This window comes from Pongo abelii, chromosome 2 (genome assembly GCF_028885655.2).
Source record: "Pongo abelii isolate AG06213 chromosome 2, NHGRI_mPonAbe1-v2.0_pri, whole genome shotgun sequence".
Classification (NCBI taxonomy): Eukaryota; Metazoa; Chordata; class Mammalia; order Primates; family Hominidae; genus Pongo; species Pongo abelii.
The window spans coordinates 16,409,914-16,436,050 of NC_085928.1; the positions used below are offsets into that span (position 1 = coordinate 16,409,914).

Consider the following 26,137-nt stretch of genomic DNA (forward strand, 5'->3'; position numbering starts at 1 on the left):
AGGAGCCAGGAGTTTAATCCAGGTCTCCCAAGATTCAGGGGCAAAAACTGGAACTGTATGAGCCAAGCCAGGTTGTCGGGATTCTACTGCTCCTAGGCTCAAGCAGTCCTCCTGCCTCAGCCTCCCAAATAGCTGGGATTACAGGCATGAGCCACCACTCTTGGCTTGTTAGGGGATTCTACTTTGCAACATTACGGTCTTCACTTTCATGCTAGTCTGTTAACTCTATCAAGGCTTTGTATTTGTAGGAAAATAGGCCAAATAGGAAATAAATGGAGTTTTGAAAGGCTAGGCTTTCCATTTTGAAATGTGACCCATACCCAGAATCTGAAAATTCTAATTTTTAAGATTCGCTCTAGTGAAAAGATTATTACCCCTAACTGTAGAGTGAGTTTTTCCTTTTCATTGTAGGTAATTGTATTCATTCCTATCTCACTTAATATCCTATATTTATAGACAGTCTTTCCCCTTTTGTAATCTGAACAAAGCCTCTCTGTTCACTTATGGTTTTGACTTCTAACATACACATACTTGTTTATATTTTTAAAATAATTTGAGTTTAGCTGACTTTGCCCTGGGAGCTTGGCCTTTTGTCTGTCTTTTCAGACCATAAATGCAAAAGGTTCTATTCATCAGGATGGTATGTGCCTCAAAGCTGTAATTTATGATATGCTGGTATTGATTATCTTCTAAGTCAAAATCTTTTTTCATGGAGCTGTTAGGATTGATTCTGAGTTAGCTAACTATGTTTAATTCAGTGAATTGTTTTATTATTCTTATCTGTTATAAACACTAGGCACTAAACTTTGCACATTTTTGTCTGCTGGATAGTTACAGCCAAGCCAACTTTTTTATTTTCGTGTTTCTGTAATTCACAGTCATATTATTCTGTTCCCAAAGGCTCATAACTGTGATTTTATTTTATTTAACCATCAAGATGTATCACTCCTTTATTCACAATGTGCCTCAAATATTTTTATTTTCCATCTTCAACATCCTAAGATAAGCTGTAACACTTTACCCTTAAACTGTTGTAATAATGTTGCTTCCAGGTTCTCATCTCACCAGTATTTTCAGACCATGGCCATATAAGTCTTTCTGAAACTCTACTGTATTACCGCACTACTCAAAAATATTTAAAAGTTGTACTATCTTTAGAATAGACTTAGTATTCAAACCCCCTTTAGTCTGGCATTTAAGACCCTGTTTTTTTTGTTTGTTTGTTTGTTTGTTTATTTTTGTTTTTGTTTTTGTTTTTTTTTTTGAGATGGAGTCTTGCTGTCTCACCCAGGCTGGAGTGCAGTGGTGCAATCTTGGCTCACTGCAACCTCCGCCTCCCAGGTTCAAGCAATTCTCCTGCCTCAGCCTCCCAAGTAGCTGGGACTACAGGCATGCACCACCATGCCTAGCTAATTTTTCTATTTTTAGTAGAGATGGGGTTTCACCATATTGGCCAGGCTGATCTTAAACTCCTGGTCTCAAGTGATCCACCTGCCTCGGCTCCCAAAGTGCTGGAATTACAGGCGTGAGCCACCGCACCTGGCCAAGACCCTGTAATTTATCCATACCTTTCCAGCATTCCCTTTTACTGCTCCCTACTCATACCCTTCATTCATGCCAAACTGATCTACTCAGTATGTAATAATCACACCTGGTACTTCCTACTTACCCATATTATCATCAGCAGCCAAAATGTTCTCCCAATTGCTTTCCTTTTTTGAGTATCTATTTCCCACTATTTAAAGGTCATTCCAGAGCTCAAATCCTCTTCTTACATTTCGTGATTGCCTGATTGTCTTTTGCCTTTGTACTTCCCTAGTATTTTACTTATCATTTGTCCCATATTGCCTTATTGTGTGTGTGTGTGTGTGTGTATATATATGCTTAATTTCTATACACTATTTTTTATTTCCCCAATTAGATTGCAAACTCCTGGTGTCATGTCTTATACTTATTTGTACATCTTTAGCATAGAATTGACTAAGCAGATGGCATAACTCTAGGGTGCCTGTATTTATCTATACTCTCCTCATTCTGAAAATGACTTGGGGTAGCATATAAAGATATAAACAGTTTTTCAAGATAAAATAAAAGGGACTGAGAAGGAGGAGAAAAAGAGGATAGGCTAGAAAAAGATCAAACCAGGAGTAAGGTTAGTGTCCCAAGGGGAAGTCACCATATCCTGTACTGTGTGAGAGGGATCCATAGTTTGCTCTGAGGTTTCTATTAGCCATTAGAAAGAGGGAATGAAAACCACATGCATGAACTGCAGTATTTGTAGTCTAGGAGAAAAGGAGAAAGAAAAATCACCTACTCAAGACAAGAATAGTCTTTAAGTATTGAGGCCTGTAAGAAATTTCTTCTGTGTTCCCATAAAGACAACACTATGCAGTTGTGAAACATCCATTACTTCTCTACAGTAAATATAATAATGTGTTTTTTAGGGTTTTTATTTAGCTGTCCCTTAATGCAAGTGCAGAGCAAAAGAATTATGTCCAGTTCACTAAAACTACCACTCCAAGGAGCTAAAATGCAGTCCCAGGCACACAGCTTTCTGATGATCCATTCTAGGGTACCTCTAGTCTAGTATCTAGACTAGAGGAGTGAGTAGATTGCATAAAGGAATATGTTTTTACCTTAAATCAAAACAAAAATATGTTTTGGGGTTTGGGTTAAAAATAAAGTTATATGGCACATATTTAATTAGTCACTAAATTCTACAATGTTTGGTGGGAAAAGCTAAGAGTAGCACTACCTCAACCCCATTTCTTCTGAGGCAGTTTGCTTTCAACCTTTTAGCTTATTCTTTCAGTATTTCCTCTGTATGTAAATATCATGCTTATATTGCATTTTTGGCTCTTTGTTGCATCAACTATTGACTTTCTTTACACTAACAGGGTTTAGCTCTCTGTACTCTCCCTGCTTTCACAGTAAACCCTGTTAGTGTATGCACTTTTTATTTATGTATTTATGTATGTATGTATGTATGTATGTATTTATTTATTTATTTTGAAACAGAGTCTCGCTCTATTGCCACGCTGGAGTGCAGTGGTGCCATCTCAGCTCACTGCAACCTCTGCCTCCCAGGTTCAAGGGATTCTTCTGCCTCAGCCTCCCGAGTAGCTGGGACTACAGGTGCATGCCACCTTACCCGGCTAATTTTTGTATTTTTAGTAGAGACAGGGTTTCACCATGTTGGCCAGGATGGTCTCAATCTTTTGACCTCGTGATCCACCTGCCTCGGCCTCCCAAAGTGTTGGGATTACAGGCGTGAGCCACTGCACCCGGCCAGTGTGTGCACATTTTAATACAAACCCCTTCCTCATTTTCTTGATGTAATTTAATTTTAATTTTGGTTAAATCAATTCAGAGTTACATTTTTATGACTACAAATGCTACTAGAGCATTAGAGACATGTTACTTTTATTTTCCTGAGTCTTTCTGTTTTTCCCAGATTAATAACTGTTTTTGTTATTGTTGTTCCTTAGTTTTCTTTGTACTTAATGTAATTTAACCTCAGATTTACTGCCATTTGTCCACATCTCCTTTCAAGATGTTTATTCCCATCAATTTCATCTTCAGGAAGAAAATTCTCCTGGAGTACCTGATTTGCTCCTATATCAACCAGTGGCCCTGTACTCCTAGGATACCCTTTCTATCCCAGAATATTTCCCTTCACCTTTCTCCTATATTAGATCTCCTATTTCATCTATTCTATGTATTCCTTTTCTTGGTTTTGTGCCATCTTTTTCTTGGAATAAATCATTCAGTAGCTCCCTAAGAAATGATACATGGAAGGTAAATTTATTGAAAATGTCTTTTTATCTCTCTTATCTGATTGATAGTTTTGCTGGATATAGAATTCTAGGCTGAAAATAATTTCCCTTCAAAATTGTGAAGACATTGGTTTATTGCTTTTTAGCTTATACGTGGTTCACAAGTCTAAAGCTATTCTGATTCCTGATCCTTTGTATGTGATCTGTTTCTCACTTCCCTTCCCCTCACCCCACCTTCCCTCCCTTTCTCCCCTATTCTGAAATTTTTTGATAGTATAATTTCGTATAGGTCTTTTTTTCTTCATCATGCTAACTAGTCCTTTGAATCTAAGAAATCATACTAGCAGCTTTTTGGAAATTTCATTGAATTATTTTTTACCATTTTCCTCTATCCTTTTTCTCTGTTGTCTTATTTCTGAAATGTTTGTTATTTAGATGTAGGACCTTCTTGATTGCTTCTCTAATTTTCTTACCTTTTCCCTTTTTTTTTTTTTTTTTTTTTTTTTTTGCTGTATTTCTCTGGAGGATTTTCTCACCTTTGTCTTTTGATTCCGAAATTTTTTTCATTTTTGCCATTATGTTCTTAATTTCTAGGGATTTTTTTTCTTTGTCTCATAGATAGTTTTTTTTTTTTTTTTTTTTTTTGAGACGGTGTCTCGCTCTGTCGCCCAGGCTGGAGTGCAATGGCGTGATCTCGGCTTACTGCAACTTCCGCCTCCTGGGTTCAAGCAATTCTCCTGCCTCAGCTTCCTGAGTAGCTGGGACTATAGGCACCCGCCAGCGCGCCCAGCTAATTTTTATATTTTTAATAGAGACGGGGTTTCACCATGTTGGCCAGGATGGTCTCGATCTCTTGACCTCGTGATCCGCCCCCCTCGGCCCCCCAAAGTGCTGGGATTATAGGCGTGAGCCACCGTGCCCGGCCGGTAGATTTTCTTCTCTTTCTAAGGCTAGTGGTGGTAGTTTTGTTTTTTGACATTTCTTATAATGAGTTTTTCTTTATAATATTTAATTTATGCTATAATGTTTCTTATTTACAATGTTATCTCTTAAATCTTTGAGTACATTACATTTTCTCCCCTGATAATCTCTTCTAAATTACCTTCTCTAGTTGGTTTTCTTCCCTTCCTTAATGTTAGCCATTCTTCAGGTGAAGTTTAATCCTCGATGTACTCTTCATTTTTAAGGGGAGGGTCTAAAAGCTTGTGGGTAGGACTTACCAACGGAGTTTCATGGCATGATGGTCTTATTGAGCTTATTGGTAGCCCTTATCTCAGTATCTTTAGTTTCTCTTGGGCTGGTCAGATTTTCAAGAGAAGACTTCTCATTTCATTTGTGGAGGGAAAAGGCCTTCTACCAGCACTCTTCAAGCTCAGTAGGTGAAAGGCTTCAAGCACTCAGGAAGCATGCATTCACTTTATTTGGAACAATACCCTTACTTGTAACTGTGCCTCAGGTGCCATAGTCCACAGACACTTCTTTTACCTCTCCAGAGAATAAAATTAGTTGTCTGTTGGGGTAACAAAAAGTGTGGAGCTGAGGAGGGTACCTATAAATGAAGTTGTTTTCTGGCTGGGTGCAGTGGCTCACGTCTGTAATCCCAGCACTTTGGGAGGCCAAGGTGGAAGGATCACTTGAGTCCAGGAGTTTGAGACCAGCCTGGGCAACATATTGAGACTCCGTCTCTCCAAAAAAAATAAAAAATAAAAAATAAAAGAAATTGCTTCTTAAGCAGCTTTCATCTAGACCTCCTTATCTCAGCTATCACCTCCCTCCTACCCCCATCACCATCTTTTCCAGAGGTGCCTGATGCTGTTAATTCCTCAGCCTTTTGAAGATTCTGCAGAGTAAGTTCTACTGATTCTTGAATTTTCTTACTGCCAGCTTTAGATTCTGCTTTCTCAGATCTGTTAAGTCAGTTACCACTTACTCATCTGCTTTTCAGCTTCCAAAATTAATTTTATTGCTGCTGATTCCTCTATTGTTTTTCCTGTTCTTGTGTTTTGTGCTTTAAAAAATGCTATTATTTTAGCTTTAGCGATGTTTCTAAGTGGGTGAAAGAGGTGTGTGAACAAGACCCCCATCTTTGCCCAGATGTCCTGACATTATTTCTCCCTTACTAAGCTTTTAATGAGTATTGGAGATAAAGAGGTTGAAAATATATCTGAAATGTAGGTAGGCAGTGTTGTTAATTAAAGGCAAGTCTGTCATCATCACTAACTTTATGTGTGAAGTGCATTAATTTGCTTGTTTACTTCTCATATTCTTATGAAAAAGGTACTATAATTATCTTCATTTAATAGATGAGGAAAATTAGCCTGGGCAACAGAGGAAGACTCCCTCTCAAAACAAAAAACAAAAAACAAAAAAAAAAAAAAAAAAAAAAAGAAGAGTATGAGGAACATGCATTGGGTCACACGTCCAAGAAGTAGTAGGATATCTAACTCCAGAGTCTAAGTGTCCTTAACCACTGAGCAGCACTGCCTTCTTTATAATCATTATCCGCTAAGCTACAGTTAAGATTGATAGCCCTGTAGGAAAGTTAAGAACCCTAACAAGGACACATGACTAGTTCTTGTTTTAGGATGTGACCACCCACAGTGAAGCTGTAGGTCTCTTAAGTCTACCCCACGTCAGAATTGTAGCCCTAAAGTGAACTGAGGACCTAAGGAGCTGGGGGAAGGAGTGGAAGTTGCAGGAATAGTCAGACCCTGTAGCCTTGATGGCAGCTCCATGGGTGATTTCCACCAGCCTAGCTGCATGTATTTCACCACTTTAGAGACTTATGCTGCAGTGATATGTCATCAGTGGACTGTTAGGTGCTGGTTTCATGTTGTGGTGTCTGACTACTTAGTAGGGAGCTACCAATGACTTACAGTTAGATGAATGAGATGTGACAAATAATCCTTTTACTTTCCCTTTGGTTAAAGCTGAAGGAATTGAAGAATCTGCAGCAGCAATACTTACAGATTAATCAAGAGATCACTGAGTTACGTCCACTGAAGGCTCAACTTCAGGAGTATCAAGATAAGACAAAAACATTTCAGATTATGCAAGAAGACCTCAGGCAGGAAAACCTCTCCTGGCAGCATGAGCTGCATCAGCTCAGGTACTATAATCCCTCCTTTTCAACTCTTTTCATTTTAACTTTTTATTTTGAAATAATTGTAGATTTGGGAAAATAGTGCAGAGAGCTTCTATGTACCCTTCACCCAGTTTCTTCCAGTGGTGACATCTTACATAACTGTAGCACAGTATCAAAACCAGAAAACTGCCATTGGTACAATTCACAGACCACATTCAGATTCCACCAGTTTTACATGCACTGATTTGAGTATCTGTGTGTGTGGTTCTATGCAATTTTGTGACATGTATATTTAAGCACCACCAAAACCAAAATACAGAACTAGTCCATCACCACAAATATGTCCTTTGTGCTACTAGTTTATAGTCACGTTCCTCCCTTCCCTACTTCCTCACATCCTTAACCCCTAGCAACCACTAATCTGTTTTCAATTTTGTCATTTTGAGAATGTTTTCTAACTGGAATGTTGCAGTATATAACCCTTTGAAATTGGCTTTTTTCATGTGCCATAATGCCCTTGAGATCCATCAGTTTTGTTGTATGTATCAATAGTTCATTCTTTTCAGTATAAATAATGTTTCATATTTTGAATATACCACTGTATTCACCTGTTGAAGGACATGCATATTGTTTTTAATTTTTAGCTATTCTAATAATACTACTATGAACATTTGTGTATAGATTTTTGTGTGGACCTAAGTTTTCATTTATTTGGGATAATTGCCCAGGAGTGCAAATGCTGGTTCATATAATAAGTGAATGTTTTGTTTTTTAAGAAATTGCAAAACCACTTTGCATAATGGCCGAACATCTTTTTAATGTGTGTATTTGACATCCATATATCTTCTTTGATGAAATATCTGTTCATGTCTTTTGTCTGTTTTCTAATTGGGTTAATTTTTTACTGTTAAGTTTTAAGCATTCTTTATATATTATAGGTATGCGTTCTGTGTTTGATTTGCGGTTTGCAAATATTTTTTCCCAATTTGCAGCTTATCTTTTCATCTCCCTCCACAGGGTCTTTTTAATTTTGATGAAATCCAATTTATTGATTATTTTCTCTTTATCATTCAGATTTGGTATTTTCTATTTGATTTTCAAGTTCTCTGCTTCCTGCCTCCATTCTGCTGTAGCACCCAGTGAGTTAGCTTTTTATTTTGGATATTGTATTTTTCAGTTCTAAAATTTCCATTCAGTTCTTCTTTATATCTTCTATTTCTTTGCTGAAGCTTTCCATGCTTTTTCCAGGATGTTAGTAATCGCTTGTTTAAGCATTTCTATGATGGCTGCTGTAAAATCCTTGTCATATAATTCTAATATCTGTGTCACCTCAGTGTTATAATCTGTTGATTTCCTTTTCTTAATCAAGTTGTGGTTTTCCTGGTTCTTGGTATGATGAGTGATTTTTAGTTATATTCTGGACATTTTGGAGATTATAAGACTTTCAGTCTTATTTGAATCTTCTGCATTAGCAGGCTTCACTGACACCACACCAGCAGGGGAAGGAAGACACTAGGTGGATGGTGAACTCCAGGCACCCCATTCAACTTTCGTTGATACCCCTAAAAGGAAGGAATGCCCTGATACTGCCAGGAAGAAGTGGAAGTCCATGCTCCCCACATGGCCTCCATTGATACTGTGCTGGAAGGAATGGAGAGGGGCACCTCATTATTGCCAGGTGGTGGTGAAAGTCCAGGCTATCCGCTTAGCTTCCACTGACACTATGGGGAATGGTTGAAGAGGGGCATCTTGTTACCACTGGGTAGTACTCAAAGTCCAGATTCCCCACTTGATCTCTTCTGATACCACCTCTGCAGGGACAAGGAAGAGTGCCTTATTAACCTTGTTATGGTGGAGGGGGATGTCCAGGCCCCACATGTTGCTTCCACTGATACCACAGTGGGAGTGGGGAGAGGAGGGGCAGTCGGAGAGAGGCGCCTTCTTAGCACTAGGTGATTGTAAGAGTCCAAGCTCCATATTTGGCCTTTTCTGACACTACTCCAGTAAGGAGGGTGAGGTGTACCTTGTTATCACCAGCCAATAATGTACCTAGCTTGTCTACCAGGTCTTTGTTAATGGGAGTGGTGAGATACTGTGTTTTTTCCATGTTGTTTGCCTGGAGTATGGTGGTTATTATCATTAATGTCTCTGTCTAGCTAGACTGTCCCTTCCTGGTCCTTTGGCAAGACTGAGTAAACTTGGTACTCATTGGTGTTTCCGGGTCATGGAATTCTCCAGTATCCAGTTTGGGATATGCAGAATACAAATGGTAAACCAAGGAACTTGCCACCATGTCATTCCTCAAGTCTGGAGATCCCTAGCTGGTTTGCCACCGTCCTTCTAAATTTTCTTATGTTTGTTTTTATTTATAAGGCCCAAGGGTTTTATCTAGGCAGGTTAAGTATTCCTTATCTGAAATGCTTGGGATTGGAAGTGTTTTGGATTGCGGATTTTTTTGGATTTTGGAATATTTGCATTATCTAATGAGCATTTCCTTTGAGTGTCATGTCAGTGCTCAAAAATTTTTGGATTTTGAAGTATTTCTGATTTTCTGATTAGGGATGCTCAGCCTTATTTGGAGGAATAAGGAGAAATGTGTCTATTTTATTCTGTCTAGAACCAGAAATCCTAGCTCTTTTCTTTTTAAGGAACAGAACAATAATAATGCTATCATGGCAGAAGAAATTAAGATAGGAGCTATAATTCTGATTTTTTTTAATTCAGTTTTTCTAACAAATTTAATCCCAAGATTAAACACTTAGTGTATAAAAACAGGTCTAGTTATTGCAGCCTCATTTTTGGGAGGTTGTTACTTTTAACTTAAGATGGTTCATGCTGCCTTAATAAATTCAAACTTGGCTGGGTGCGGTGGCTCACACCTGTAATCCTAGCACTTTGGGAGGCCAAGGCAGGTAGATCATGTGAGGTCAGGAGTTCGAGACCAGCCTGGCCATCTCTACCAAAAATACAAAAATCAGCTGGGCATGGTGGCGTGCGCCTGTAATCCCAGCTGCTTGGGAGACTGAGGCAGGAGAATTGCTTGAACCCGGGAGGTGGAGGTTGCAGTGAGCCAACATCATGCCACTGCACTCTAGCCTGGGCAACAGAGTGAGACCCTATTTCAAAAAAAATATATATATATTCAAAAAGCTTTCAAGATTTGATATTAAAAGGAGAATTACCATGTTGGACATTGCTGCTGATCAAGCAGCACCTGCTTTGTCTCACCAGTGCTAGCGGACAAGAGGCAAATGAATACAGAAAATATGAGTTGGAGTCTCAATTTCTATCCAGCTTACAAGGGGCCATTAGAATGACAACTGTCAATATAGTATAAATATCATGACATCTCTAAGAGAGTTCTTAATGTTCAGACACAGGAGATTTCAAACCTTAAGCACATTGATATAGCAAAATGCTTTTTAGAATTTAATGATTTAAACTTTATGGAGTAAAATTACATCTAAAAGATTTTCATATTTAACATCTTTATGGACTTGATTATAAGTGAACATTTATCAAGCTCATTGCATGGAGTTGGCAGCTTCCCCAGATAATACAAGAACAAATTTTTTCTTTAAACAAATGATGATGATTGCAGAGCAAGTAAAAAGAAAAAGGCAAAACAACTGAGTTTTGCTCTCTAGAAATATAAATTTGTTTCTTCTTTTGAAATTGAATATGTAACTTACCTGCACATTGCGCACATGTACCATAAAACCTAAAGTATAATAATAATAATAATAATAATAAAAAAAAGAAAAAAAAAAAAAAAGAAATTGAATCTCAAGAGAAAAGATAAATTGCTCCATTTTAACCTCCATTTTTCTTCAGGGAACAGCACCCCAGCTTTATTCTGTTAGAATCTTAATTTATCATCAAAAGTTTAGGTGCTTGCTGTGTCCTTCAGATGCACTTGAGTTTAGGGCCCTCCAAAGGTGATTGGTACCGCATCAGAGCATCGCTTGATGCCTCTCATCTTATCTCCACATCACCTAGAACTACAGAAATATTAAAGTGTTCAGCTACTAGTGTAAACCTAAGAAGAGCTGCAAAGCTCTAAAGGCTTATTTCCTGCAGCCTTTCTTTAAATTTCCTCTAATGGCAATCTAAAAGGATATTTATTTTCCTTATTTCCTTATATAATTGACCCTTAGGGAAGAGAAAAGGAGATAAAGAAAAAAAGATTTCTGTTTTTTCCCCACATTTTCTCTCTTTCCACCTGTTTCTTAGCCTTTCTTTCTTTACCTTCCAGATTTGAGTAACTTTGAAGATGAGCAAAATGCTGAGGTTACAGGTGCGAGCTACCATGCCCAGTTATAAGTATATTTTTACCTGTGCTTGTGTCATGTTTTTTCTAGGATGGAGAAGAGTTCCTGGGAAATACATGAGAGGAGAATGCAGGAACAGTACCTTATGGCTATCTCAGATAAAGATCAGCAGCTCAGTCATCTGCAGAATCTTATAAGGGAATTGAGGTCTTCCTCCCAGACTCAGCCTCTCAAAGTGCAATACCAAAGACAGGTGAGTAATTTCAATGCTGATTGTTACTCAGAGATAAATTTTTAAACAAATGATGATGATTGCAAGGTTTTTTTTTTTAAGACACTACCCAGAAAGCATCAGCTTCCTACAAATTAAGTGCCCATCTGCCACTATTAAGTGCCTATAAACCACCTTATGATTTCTATGGGGCAGACAGGATTTCTAGAGGGAAGGAATTAAGCATGCGCAATCTTAGGAGAGAATCTCATCAATGTTTGTGTCCTGGCAGGCATCCCCAGAGACATCAGCTTCCCCAGATGGGTCACAAAATCTGGTTTATGAGACAGAACTTCTCAGGACCCAGCTCAATGACAGTTTAAAGGAAGTTCACCAAAAGGAGTTAAGAATTCAGCAACTGAACAGCAAGGTAAGTGTTTCTTGTTAGACTGGAATTCAGTTTCTTTTTTCCATGACTGGAACAAGAAGGCAAGTAGAAGCCAATTCAGCATAGAGTCCCAGCTGTAGCATATCTTAGGGTACAGAAGTTTCACCTTTCTCAGAACCTGGGTGCTTATTCCAAAGCACTGGACACAGGGCCATTTCTTGTTCTTTGCCCTTGGTGAGTCCTTGGGAATGATCGGATAAATCCAGACAGTAAGAGTACAGAAGCCAACTACTTTAGGAAGCCTTCCCCCTGACCTGTATCACTTGTAGTAATGCTGAGGCTACTCCCTACCCCACCGTCTTAAGAATTGTCCTCCTGTTGCTCACTGACTATTCAAAATATTCTTTAGTGGCACCTGCCCTAGTTCTGCCCTCTTGAGAGGAACTCATCTAAGTAGTCTATGATAGAACTACAAGATATTTAGAGATCAATCAGAATCAGAAGTCAAGAGATTAGCTTTGAGGAGAGCCAAGAATGCCCAAAAATTGTATGCACAGTAGTGTGTGTGTGTGTGTAAGCTTTTCATCACAAGAACTCATCAGTTGACCAAGGGGTCTGTGATCCAAAAATTATAAAGATCTCTAGGATGTTTTCACAGATGAGGAAAAAGGCCCTGGAGTAGTAAGTAACTTGCCTGAGGTGTTAGGAGGAAGTCAGTCTGAGATAAACGTGATCATGCATGTGGAAAAGCACAGTGCCTGCATATGTAGAAGGTACTTATTAAATGTAGTCAGATTCAACTAATTGACACTGAAGTATCAGAGACTACACTATTAACTTGGAGGAGACATTTGCAGTTTTTAAAGTCTGCAGGCCCAAATGAATTAGTTAAACTGCAGACCCTTTATTGGTAGATTTGTCTGGGAGTTTTCAAAGGGACTCCAGAGCAGCTCCCATGGAGTTCCCCTTCCAGCGAATCAGCTATTTCCAGAAGTTCCACCCTTTACAGCTCTAGCCTGTCTGTTTTTTCCATAAACTAACTCCCATCTCAGCCCTGTTACATTTACTCTCCAAACATTAGGCTCTGAATCACATTGGGCATTTTTCTGTCTAGGACAGTGTTTTAAACTGAAATTCAGGATCATTAATAAATGATGAAATCATTTTGGTGGGTAACAACTAAAAAAATTTTTAATGTTTTATTGAAGTAAAACATACAGAAAAGTAAACAAATCATAAGTACAGCATGATATATTTTCACCAAGTGAAGATACCCATATAATCAGCACCCAGATTTAGAATCAGAACATACCAGAACTCCAGAAGTCCCTTGTGTCTTCTGTTCACTCCTACTCACTTAGAACTACATATAAATGGAGTCATACCTTCTCTTTTGTATTGCTTCATTTATTTTGTGAGATTCATCCATGTCGTTGCATATAATGTCATTTTTCCACTCTCATGCTGTGTAGTATTGCATTTTAGGCATATACCACAATCTCTATTCTGTTGAAGGACATTTGGGCTTCTCCAGTTTGGGGCTATTACAAATAGTGCAGTTGGTGTTTTTACAAAAAAAAGAAATGAGGTAAAAACATGTATGTAATATATAATAAAGAATATGTCTGTCTTTGAAAAACTTTAGTTTTAATTGTATATATTTATATACTGGGTTCTAAGTCATAAAGTTGTGTTTTTTAACACCTTTATTGAGATATGTAATTCCACTTAAAGTGTGAGAAACACTGCATAGGTCACTGTCATTCTGAGTGAGAAACAGTTTTTCCTTTAGAACTCAACTGTAAGAAAGGCACCTCATTCCTAGCCTTATTCAGTCATTAAACTAATAACTATTATTTGTCTTCCATGAGCCTGGCTGTATGCTAGATACTGAGGATATACATATTCCTTCATGAGCTCAGTCTCACTCTGAATGAGTCCCAGCTAAACAGGAGAATTGCTGTTTTAGCCCCAGGATGAGATTGTAGTAGATGGGCTGTCAGCATAGATTGTTCTTCTCTAAGCCACTGCCCTAATTCTTTCTTCAGATGTTCAGGTTTTATATTTATAGTTGGCCCTTCATATTGGTGGTTTCTGCATTCACAGATATAACTAACTGTAGATTGAAAATATTCAGGAAAAAAACATGAATTTTAAAAATACAGTATAATAACTATTCATATAGCATTTGTATTGTATTAGGTATTGTAAGTAATCTAGAGATTATTTAAAGTATATGGGAGGCCACAGGTAACCTTGTACTGAACAGGGAAAAATTGAAGGCCTTTCCTCCAAGATCTGGAATAAGACAAGGATGCCTACTTTCACCACTGTTATTCAATATATTACTAGACACCCTAGCTAGAGCAATTAGGCAAAATAAAAAAAAAAAAAAGCGCATCCAGATTGGAAAGGAAGAGGTCAAATTAGCCTTTTTGCAGATGATATGACCTTATACTTAGAAAAACCTAAAGAATCCACCAAAAAACTGTTAGAACTGATAAATGAATTCAGTAAAGTTGCAGGAGACAAAATCAACAGGCAAAAATCAGTAGCATTTATATATGCCAACAGCAAACAATCTGGAAAAGAAATCAAGAAAGCAATCCCAGTCAGCCATGGTGGCTCATGCCTGTAATCCTTGCACTTTGGGAGGCCAAGGTGGGCGGATCACTTGAGGCCAGGAGTTTGAGACCAATCTTGCCAACATGGCGAAATCCCTTCTCTACTAAAAATACAAAAATTAGCCAGGCATGGTGGTGCATGCCTGTAATCCCAGCTACTCACATGGCTGAGGCATGTGAATCACTTGAACCTGGGAGGCAGAGGTTGCAGTGAGCCGAGATCGCACCACTGCACTCCAGCCTAGGCGACAGAGAGAGACTGTGTTTCAAAAACAGATAGATAGATAGATAGATAGATAGATAGATAGATAGATAGATAGATAGATAGATTGCAATCCCATTTATAATAGCTACAAAGAATTTAAAATACTTAGGAATCAATTTAACCAAAGAAATGAAAGATTTATAAAACACTGTGAAAGAAATTGAAGAGGACACTAAAAAAGGGAAAGATATTTCATGCTCATGGATTAGAAGAATTAATATCATTAAAATGACAGTACTACACAAAGCAATCTACAGATTAAATGCAATCCCTATCAAAATACCAATGACATTCTTCACAAAAATGGAAAAAAAAATTTAATGTATATGTAACCACAAAAACTCCTAACTAGCCAAAGCAATCTTGATTAAAAAGAGGAAAACTGGGCCGAGTGTGGTGGCTTACGCCTGTAATCCCAGCACTTTGGGAAGCCGAGGTGAGTGGATCACCTGAGGTCAGGAGTTCGAGACCAGCCTGGCCAACATGGTGAAACCCCGTCTCTACTAAAAATACAAAAATTAGCTGGGCGTGATGGTGGGGGCCTGTAATCCCAGCTACTCGGGAGGCTGAGACAGAGAGCTGCTTGAACCCGGGAGGTGGAGGTTACAGTGAGCTGAGATCGCGCCACTGCACTCCAGCCTGGGTGACAGAGCGAGACTCCGTCTCAAAAAAAAGAAAACAAAAACCAAAAAACAAAAAAACACACAAAACAAAGCTGGAAGCATCACACTACCTGTTTAATGAGCATGATACTGGCATAAAAACAGACACACAGAACACCAGTGAAACAATTAAAAACCCAGGTATAAAGCCAGGCATTTAGGGGCAACTTGTCTTTGACAAAGGCACTAAGAACATACGATGGAGAAAGGACAATCTCTCCAATAAATAGTGCTGGGAAAACTGGATATCTGTATGCAGAAAAATAAAACTAGACTCCTATCTCTCATCATGCAAAAATCAAATCAAAATGGATTAAAGACTTAATTCTAAGATCTGAAACTATGAAACTACTAGAGCAAAACTTGTGGAAATGCTTCAGGACATGGATCTGGCCAAGGCTTTTTTTTGTGTAAGTCCTGAAGAGTACAGGCAACCAAGGCAAAAGTAGACAAATGGGATTACAGCAAGTAAAAGACTTCTGTACAGCAAAGGAAGCAATCAACAGAGTGAAGAGACAATCCACAGAATGAGAGAAAACATTTGCAAACTACCCATCTAACAAGGGATTAATAACCAGAATATATAAGGGACTCAAACAATTAAATAGCAAGAAAACAAATAACTCAATTTAAAAGTGGGCAAAAGATCTGAATAGACATTTCTCAAAAGAAGACATGCAAATGGCCAACAGATATAAAAAAAAATACTCAGCATCACTAATCATCAGAGAATTGTAAATCAAAGCTATAGTGAGATGTCATCTCACCTCTGCTGAAATGGCTTTTATCAAAAAGACAGGCAGTAACAGATGCTGGTAAGGTTGCAGAGAAAGGGGGAGCTCCCATACACTGTTAGCAATGTAAGTTAGTACAGCCACTGTGGAGAACAGTATGGAGGTATCTCAAAAAGCTAAAAATAGAACTACCATATGATCCAGCAACCCACATATCTAAAAGAAAGGAAATCAATATATCAAAAAGACATCTGTACTCCCATGTTTATTGGAGCACTATTCATAAAAAAAAAAAACATAGAATCAACCTAAGTACCCATCAACAGACGAATAGATTAAGAATGTGGTATATGTACACAAGGGAATATTATTCAGCTATAAAGAGGTATGAAATTCTGTCATTTGTGGCAACATAGATGGAACTGGAGGACATTATGTTAAGTGAAATAAGCCAAGAACAGAAAGACAAATATCACATTCTCACTCGTGTGGGAGCAAAAAAAAGTGAATCTCATGAAGTTATAGAGTGCATTGGTAGTTACTAAAGGCTGGGAAGGATAAAGGAGAGGAGGGAATGAAGAGAAGTTGATTAATGGGTACAAATACATGGTTTGATAGAAGAAATAAGACCTAGTGTTAGGTAAATCAATAGGTGATTATAGTTTACCACAATCTATTGTATATTTCAAAATAGCTAGAACAGAAGAATTTAAATGCTTCTAGCATAAAGGAAAGACAAATACTTAAGGTGATGGATATTCCAGATACACTGATTTGATCTTTACAAATTATATGAATATATTACATTATAGCATGTATCCTGAAACTATGTACATCTATTACGCATGAATTAAAAAAATTTTTAAGTATATGGGAGGTTGTGTATAAGTTATATGCAAATACCCTGCCATTATATATAAGGGATTTGAGCGTCCTCGAATTTTGGTATACTGGGAGTTGGGGGTCCGGGGGTGGTCCTGAAACCAATACCCTATAGATAACAAGGGATGACCGCATTTCTACCAGCTGTTTGGATGTTTGTATGTAATGTAAGAATGTGCTAGAAACTTAAAAACATGAGATCAATGATTAGTGACATAATGTAGTCTAAATTGTTCCCTCCTATTTCGTTTTTACAGGTATAGATACAGTGAAATATAGTAGCTTATAAGCTAGAGGAGAGGTCAGCAAACTTTTCCTTCAGGCTCAGACAATATTTTAGGTTTGTTGACTGTATGGTCTTTGTTAACAACTACTCATCTTTGCAGTTGTAACACAAAAGCAGCCATAGACAATATAGAATCAATTGGGCTGGTTGTGTTCCAGTAAAACCTTATTTACGATAAAAGGGCAGCAGGCCTTGGATCATAGTTTGCCAACCCCTAAACTAGAAGGACCTATGTTTTTGTTTTTGGTATGGTTTGGACTGTTCATTGTGGCCAGGAAAATTAACTTCCTCTAGGTTAAGGGAAGAACATGTTGTTCCCTGTCTCAGAATCCAATAGTTGTCATTGTACCCAGTTAACTCTCTTCAAATTAGCATCACTTCCCAAATATTTGTATCCTTTCCTAACTATTCCCACCTCCTCCCACAACCCCCCCCAAAAAACCCTATAATTTTCTTAACTTTCCTTGCTAGACTGTCAGATTGGACACCATCAGATAGTAGATAGAGCTCTAGACTTGGAATCAAGAACCACACTTGAGTCCTGGTTTGACATCTACTAGCCATTTGTAAACAAGGACAGAAATCCTTTCTCTACCTCTCTGAAATAAGATGATACTGGTGAAAGTACTTTGTAAGCTAACATTGCTCTTCAGAATGACAAACACAAAAAACAACCCTACATCTGAAGAGCAATTTTCGGCTAACAGAGCACTTTTACAAGTATGTATGGATTATCTTGTTCTAATTTTCTATTTGCATCAAATGCCCTTTCTCACAGTTGTCTCTAGAAAACTGTCGCCTCTCCTCTAAAACATTGTTTCTTTCAACTTTTTTTCACAAAAACTTGCAAAAAAGAATCATCAAGAAAAAATTGAACATACAACTGGTATACTGGGTTCCTCTCATATAATGTAGATGGTCCTAAAGTAGATAACTTGGAGAGACATCTCCATGGTTATTAATGTACCTGGAGGCTAATCACAGCTAAAACTTAAAACTTGACAGCCTGCAAGTGAGAGAATTATAGTTCCAGAGTACCAAATTCAAATCAATGGGTAGAAGCTACAATAGGTAAATTTTTCATTCACTATAAAGATGAATTTTCAGTTTTTTAAATGGTTTGGATTGCTTTGTCAGGTAGTGGGCGCCCTGACACTGAACACGTTCAAGGGAAGACTGAACGATGACCTGTTAGTCATGCAGTAGAGGAGAGTCCTGCTTTAAGGGACTGAAATGTTTCTACCTGGGAGAATCTATGCTCTCAACACAGTTTCTGACATATACATATACATGTTGGGATTTATTCTGTTTCTCCCTTCTACCACATATTATAATTTTTTATTCTATTCTCTCAGTAACTTATAACTCTTTATGGCATTGAGGAATCTGCCTAGTAATATTGTTGCACAGATTTTGGGGTGACAGCTCTCTTCAGCCATATTGAGTTCTGGAGATTATAGTCATTTGTTAGTAGCATGAACTTTGACCCTGAGGTACTGCCTTCTCCCTCTTATGTACCCAGAATAGCCTATCTAATTAGATTGCTTATGGACTTCTGCTTCATGGTTTTTCAGTTAATGTACTGGGCACCATTTAAAAAAACAAAACAAAACAAAAAAACCTTTCTGCTACTCCTCCGGAATTGTTTTCTGTTTTGGTCAAAAAAAATTATGCTTTTTCCAACTTTGAAGGCACACAAAGTGCTATTGTTGCTATTGCTGAAACAAAGGTCTTCCATAAGAAAATTAGATCCTGAAAACTCAGAACAGTTCACCTAAGCACTGCTTATAGTACTGCAGGATGGTGCTTATCCTCGCTTCTGTTTCAGTTCTCTCAGCTACTGGAAGAGAAAAACACCCTTTCCATTCAGCTCTGTGATACCAGTCAGAGTCTTCGTGAGAACCAGCAGCACTATGGTGACCTTTTAAATCACTGTGCAGTCTTGGAGAAGCAGGTTCAAGAGCTGCAGGCGGTGAGTAAGGAGAAGGTGAGAGATTGGGAGAAGTGTGATGAAATTTAGTGCAAGTGGTGAAGCACTAAAGAGCAGTATGGAAGAAGTTAATGTAATTAGGGGTCAGGGAAGAAAGTGGGAGAGAAGAAAGAGTTAATTGAGATGGGAATAAGGTCTGAGAAAAATTACAGTGAAGCAATTAGAAGAAAAAGATCAGTGAAATGGTAGGAGAGAAATTAAAACATGAGTAGGAAACAGTGATGACTGAGACTTTTGGTACTCTGAGACAGAGAAAGTGTTGATTTTACTTTAAGTAATAAGAAAATTGTAGGAAACTTTGGACCTGAGAAACAAAACAGGCAGCACTGTTGACAGCCAGGGAGAGGAGGGCAGCGTTGAAGTTGGAGGAGACTGAGAATTAGTATGGAGACGTATAGGATACGGAGGAGGAGAAGGGGGTTGGGAGGGGCTGGGCAAGCAAGGGAACGATCAAAGTGGCATCTGGAAAAGCCATAAGCATCCACAGCAGACTTAACTTTTTTTTTTTTTTTTTTGAGACAGAGTGTTGCTCTGTCGCCCAGGCTGAAATGCAGTAGCACGATCTCGGCTCACTGCAACCTCCATCTCCTGGGTTCAAGCAATTGTCTGCCTCAGCCTCCCGAGTTGCTGGGATTACAGGTGCCTGCCACCCCACCCGGCTAATTTTTTGTATTTTTAGTGGAGACAGGGTTTCACCATCTTGGCCAGGCTGGTCTTGAACTCCTGATCTTGTGATCCACCCGCCTCGGCCTCCCAAAGTGCTGGGATTACAGGCTTGAGCCATGGCGCCCGGCCCAGACTTAACTTTTAAGAGGAGAAATTCAAGAATGAGAATCTGGGAGAAAAATCTAATCAAGACAAGAGTTTTATGTAGGTGAGTAATCTGCTAGAGCAGAAGCTTCTCACTTCTAAATTTGAACTTAAGAATTATAAGCGGGGATAGTCCTCTGTAAACGAGCTCTCATTTTGCTCGAGTACACTTTCTTAAGAGCTTTCATCACTGAATTACTAAGCTTATTCTTCTTCCAGGGGCCACTAAATATAGATGTTGCTCCAGGAGCTCCCCAGGAAAAGAATGGAGTTCACAGAAAGAGTGACCCTGAGGAACTAAGGGAACCGCAGCAAAGGTAGGGGAGTGGCTCTCTCAACCCTGGAGCATACACCAGAGTCCAGAAATTGGGCAGTAATCTAGATTTAACTGGAGTCCTTTATATGGATTTAATATGTCTTATTATCTTAGTAGCCTCACAGAAGTGATGTGAGGATCAAATAGTAACAATAATAACTAACATTTGTGTGTGAAAAGTTTGTAAAAAAGAGGAACAGCAACACACACACACCACTAACAACTACTCTATGATAGTAAAATGAAAGATAATCAGTTCCTGAAATTTCTTTAGGTATTTTCTACAGCTTCATTTAATCCCTCTACAGCTTTGCTTTTGAAATATCGTGTTCAGACAAGCTTCTATGAATTTTCTTGCTTTAGAACCTTATGAAGACTTTGAATCCCTTGTATTAGCAACCGTTTTCTGCATCTGATGATGCCTTTTGTTTTCCTCTCATCCTTAAGCTTTTCTGAAGCTCAGCAGCAGCTATGCAACACCAGACAGGAAGTAAATGAATTAAGGAAGCTGCTGGAAGAAGAACGAGACCAAAGAGTGGCTGCTGAGAATGCTCTCTCTGTGGCTGAGGAGCAGATCAGACGGTAAAGGCTGAGGGAGATAGCCTCTGTTCCCTTCCGATCCTTTCTGATCATACTCATGTACACTTCCTGCCAGACTTAGGATGTCTTAAGATCTTTTTCTCATCTTGAGATAGTTGCTGCAATGAGTTTACCGACATTGTGGTCACCCAAGAGAACACTGTACTTTTGGAGTATAGGAGAGTCAGTGTTTTCTAAAACAGTTGTTCTTAGAGAATAATAATGATATCTACCATTATTGAAAGATATTTTATTTCATCCTAACCATAACTATATGAGGTAGGTGTTGGGTTCTCTAGAGGACCAAATAAGTGACAACCTCATTTTCTACCTGAGATCTGAATCCATGGAAATCTTTTTTAAAAGATTAAAAGATTGCTTTATAAATGATGTTAAGAGAATGTAGCTTTTTATTTGTTGGCAGATGCACTTCCTAACCCTGAACTTCCCCTCCCAGTCACAGACAATGTTGGGCCAAGGTAGACCTCCTTCACAGAAAATCCTGCTCTTGCCAAACAAGAGCATTGGAGTAACAGAGTGAACTGTGCTTCCTATGAGCAGTTTGCTCCAAGTGTAATTTGGAAGGGCAGAGCTACACATCCCTAGTTCCTTATTCTCATCAAAAGAATCACTATGCATGAGAGGATAGAGAGTTGCTACAAGTATTTTGCTGCTGGAAGTCCCTTTCCATGGAAAATATCGTTAAAAGCAGGCACTTTTATTATATTTTGGGAGAAAGCCACCTATGTATATGATCACTTTCCTCAGAGAATGACATTTCTGATATTAATGCCTTCTTGTAAAGTTTATGTGGCAAGAGGTGACAGCCCCATTGAGCAGGTCTTACTTGAGATACCTTTCTTTCCAATCCAACATATTCACAACTTCTTAATTTTCGTCACCTATTCAGGCCTTGATATGCAGCTTTGAGGGTGGGCCAGCTTTGCTTAAATGCCTTGTGTGGTGTCTTGCCATTTCTGCCGAGCATTTTCAGGCCTGTGCCCTCATGACTGTTTCTCTTCTACTTGCTATTGAATTGTTTAGACCAGTGAAACCTGGCCAATGGGGAGGTTGATCTCCCTCTTGTGTAACTAACCTGTCCCAAACCAACTGAGACTGCATGTGTGGGATGATGACTCTTGAGCCTGTGGGCAAGCCGTATTAATTCAAGCCACAATTCCCTCTTTAGCTCTGATGCAGAATGGAAGTTGGGGTAGCTAATTAAGGGCTGCCTGCCTAGTCCAGGTACCGCCATTTTAATGTTAGAATCTCACATGTACTCTAAAGAGCAGGTGGAACTCAGTGGCCTTCCAGTTTAAAGGCAGCCAGTACCATCTTCCTCATCAATACCTACAGACTTCTCATCCTTCCTCAGCATAGCCTATGTTGACAGACTGACCTCCATAGTAACAGACCATGCTGTTCCAGATCAAAGCTGCTTCTGAAAAGCTTATCACGTGGAGGAATAGACACAGAAGGTGTATTTTTTAGTCAGCCTGGCTCTCAGGAGGGAAGCAGGAAAGAAGGAGCTAGGCTGTGCATGCTCAGTTCTCTTTCTAGACTCACAGATTGGATTAAGGTGTTTGTTCTCTCCTGGAGAAAAGAATGTGTCCTGCAGAGAGCCCAAGAGTATTAAACTAATGGATATCCTTTCATAAGGAGAAAACATGAAGAGTAGAGGCAAGGGTTTCATCCTCTCTTCCCCAATGAAAAAGTTCATCCCTATAGGCAAATGCTTGATCAAATGTGCTGTGTTACATGCAGCTCCTTTGTTCGTTTGACATAACCATTGAGTGAGTAACGGCAGCTTCTTCATTAAATGGAGAAGTTCCAGTATTAATAAGCAAATCAGCAAACACTGAGCCAGAAGGCAGTAGAGACTGCCAATTCAATTTAATTTTTTTTAGTTCAATTTAATTTTTAAAACCCCACAGAAATCTTCTTTGGATGCTTTTGCCTATTAGCCTTTGATAAAAGAAAAAAATGTAATGAGTTTCTCCAAGTCAGGTGTGGTGTGGTGGAAAAAAGAACGTGAGGCTTGAAAGACAAAGCTGGGTATTGAATTCTGGCTCTGCCGCCATGGGCAAGTAATTTAACCTCTGTAAGCCTTAGCACTTTGAAGATAATAAGACCAACCTCAAAACCTCAGGATTAAATGTATGTGAAGCACCCAGCCTAGAGCCTGATACATAGTAAGTAGGCAGTCACTTCCTGATAGTTATTGTCACATTTTGCTGCTGCTGAAGGAAACGTATCTGCTGGTACCCCCCTTGCATGGGGTTGGGTTTGTGGGAGCAGCTTTTGCTGCAAGTCTCCTCCTGTGCTGCATTGTGTGGCAGGATGACTGGGAAGACTGGGCCTGATCAGCCTCTCATGCTAGGAACCAATGCTATGCCTCTTTTTTTTCTCAACTCAGGTTGGAGCACAGTGAATGGGACTCTTCTCGGACTCCTATCATTGGCTCCTGTGGCACTCAGGAGCAGGCACTGTTAATAGATCTTACAAGCAACAGTTGTCGAAGGGTAAGAAGGAAGAAGGATAAAGAGAGGGTGTTTTATTATCTACCAGGGCTGGCTATGCTGGAGGCAAGGAGCTGAGGAGAAGGAATGTGGAAGTCCAGCCACTGAGCAGCTGATGAGTCTAAGGCTGGAAGGGTGTGAAAGATTAGAAGAACCTGGTGGAATTTGCCAAGTTGTTGACTCTGAGGCAACTTTCCTCTCAGAATACCACTTTCTACAGTGGTTGGGTCAGCTTTGCTTAAGTGCAAGACTAGTAGGAGGGAAAGCAACATAGCCTTATGGGGTGAAAACTCTCTGAGTTTCACATTTTTCTTTCAGACCCGGAGTGGCATTGGATGGAAGCGAGTCCTGCGTTCACTCTGTCATTCACGGACCCGAGTGCCACTTCTAGCAGCCATCTACTTTCTAATGATTCATGTCCTGCTCATTCTGTGTTTTACGGGCCATCTATAGACTTAGTTGTTACTCTTTGGACCACTCCCCTCAGAACTTGGAATTCTCTCAGCTCTAACATCAGAACATCAATTCCAGTGGAACAGTCTTCCCATTTACAGGTCTTCTCTCCAACTCTTCACGGAAAGTGCCTGCAAAAACAGAGGTGGATACAAGGACAAGTTGGAGCTGCAGGGACTGGCGAGTCTGCTTTCTTCTACTGCCCTGAGCCTGAACACTTCTGCTTAATCTGAGAATCACATTTGGTTTGTTGAGCCTAATATTTGTTGAGATTTTGCAGGACCCTGATCTTTTGTGGTCCTGTAAAAGATACTGAGGAATGTCTTTCAGCCAAGCCAAGAGGATGGTTTCAATAAACCTAATAATCTGAAGTTCAGTATCATTTTGATTGATAACTTTCTTTGCCTCGTTTGCCTGTATTTTCTCCTGTTTCAGGGGGAAGGTGGCTCTGCCATAAACAGAGTTCAGGGAAATGAACATGTCACCTCATAGGACATCTGATTTAGGTCTCTTGCAGAATAGGGTGGTGAGAGCTGAAGGAACTCCCTGGGGGTTTTCGCTGTTAGATCACATGGGAGGACAGCATCTTTTTCCCTGCCAATTTCAGATATAATTGGAGGGAGAATTTCAGGTCCTAGACTATAAGGATAGAATCCCTTTGCTTTTGCCTTTGATCACATGTATACTAAGGTATTAAGTGGCCCAAGTCTTTCCTTTCACCAAAGGGCAGGGAAAAGCGTCCAGGAATATCCGGATATTCCTGGAATGTGGACCCTGAGACAGTGCCCAGGGGCCACTGGGAGCCAGTATTAGGCATTGACTCTCAGCCAGGAGGCTGACTGGTCTAACACCACATTGCAACTCCTGGCCTCTTGAAGTACTAAGCTACTTTGCTGTTAGTGACAGTTATTACAGTTTCTCAGCCCCGTTGTCTCTGCCCTCTGTGGCAATGGAAGGAGAATATAGAGAAGACAAAATTAAATATAGATAGACCTGAGAAGGACAGCCAGGATAGAATTCCATTTGTGCCTATTCCCTGTCTCCCCTCCCCTCCCCTCCCCATCCTACCCGTTGGTTATTTTCTCATTGTATACATGATGCGTTCACTGCCTAGTCTCTCCCTAAAGAAGAGAGAAGACCAGTGGGCTGACTGATCTGCTCTAAATCTACTGTGGTGATTAAATCTTGGTTACAACATCCTGGGAAGTTTCCTGAACAACTGTAAAATAATAAAATTATTTTCAGAATGAAGAGTTTGTGTGTATGTGTGTGTATGTGTGAGTGAATGGATATGTGCACAGGTGCTTCGGTACCTGTGTTTGCATGCTGGGGGGTGGAAGGTGGGTAAGGGAAGTAGGGAAGGAGGTAGCCAGGAATGGTTACAGGGGTAGAAAGCTCTACATATTCAGGCTTTCTTCTCACTGGCCAATATCAGTGACGGCTGCATGTGTTTTTCCAGCCTTAGCTGCTAGACCCCAGGTGATGAATGTAGTGAGGAAATCCTATCCTAACACTGAACCAAATAAGCTGGGCCTTAGGGCATGAAATTGATGCAGGTCCATGCATGGTCCTGGGAGAACTCTTGTCTGGCACATAGTGAAAACATTAGGCCCCTAGGGATCCCTCTGGGTGGGAATGGGAGAAGAGAAACTTAATAGCATGTAGCAGGTTAGATAGGCATTATTATGTTTTGTTTTGTTGGGTTTTTTTTTGAGACCGAGTTTCACTCGCTCAGGCTGGAGTACAATGGCACAATCTCAACTCACTGCAACCTCCGCCTTCCAGTTTCAAGCGATTCTCCTGCCTCAGTCTCCCAAGTAGCTGGGATTACAGTCACCTGCCACCATGCCCGGCTAATCTTTGCACTTTTAGTAGAGATGGAGTTTCACTATGTTGGCCAGTCTGGTCTCAAACTCCTGACCTTGTGATCCACCCACCTCGGCCTCCCAAAGTGCTGGGATTAGAGGCGTGAGCCTCCGTGCCCAGCTATTATGGATTTTTATATTAAGTTGCTGCTTGAGAGAAGATAGCTCACTTTCTCAAAGTACAATAAGTGGTTTAATTGAACCAAGTCTATCTGGCTTCAAGGCCCATTCTCTTTCTGTGTGATACACCTCACTACCTCATCAGTAATGAACTTGTGACATTTGCTAAGGAAAGATAGGGCTTCTTGGTGTCATCTCTGATTAATTTCTATAGTTTCTCTAGAGAACTGTGTACCTGGATGGTGTGTCACAGCATCTAGTCTAAATCGTGTTTTGACACTACATGAGGATTCCAAGTGAT

At 39.5% G+C, this 26,137-nt stretch overlaps 1 protein-coding gene across 25 annotated transcripts in view; it reads left to right on the forward strand.

Moving 5' to 3' along the window:
- Nucleotides 1-24,222, forward strand: part of GOLGB1 (golgin B1) — an 89,618-nt gene extending 65,396 nt beyond the window's left edge. For 19 of the 25 annotated variants that reach the window (XM_024244205.3, XM_024244209.3, XM_054551416.2 and 16 more), the window contains 8 exons: nucleotides 6,707-6,885; nucleotides 11,223-11,385; nucleotides 11,636-11,773; nucleotides 19,013-19,171; nucleotides 20,204-20,301; nucleotides 20,748-20,882; nucleotides 23,296-23,401; nucleotides 23,717-24,222. In XM_024244205.3, coding sequence (XP_024099973.2) covers nucleotides 6,707-6,885; nucleotides 11,223-11,385; nucleotides 11,636-11,773; nucleotides 19,013-19,171; nucleotides 20,204-20,301; nucleotides 20,748-20,882; nucleotides 23,296-23,401; nucleotides 23,717-23,851 — 1,113 coding nt within the window. In that variant the 3' untranslated portion in view covers nucleotides 23,852-24,222. The remainder of the gene's footprint in view (nucleotides 1-6,706; nucleotides 6,886-11,222; nucleotides 11,386-11,635; nucleotides 11,774-19,012; nucleotides 19,172-20,203; nucleotides 20,302-20,747; nucleotides 20,883-23,295; nucleotides 23,402-23,716) is intronic. The other 6 variants (XM_024244210.3, XM_024244211.3, XM_063721738.1 and 3 more) reach the window with 1 other exon arrangement.
- Nucleotides 24,223-26,137: the final 1,915 nt, after the last annotated feature.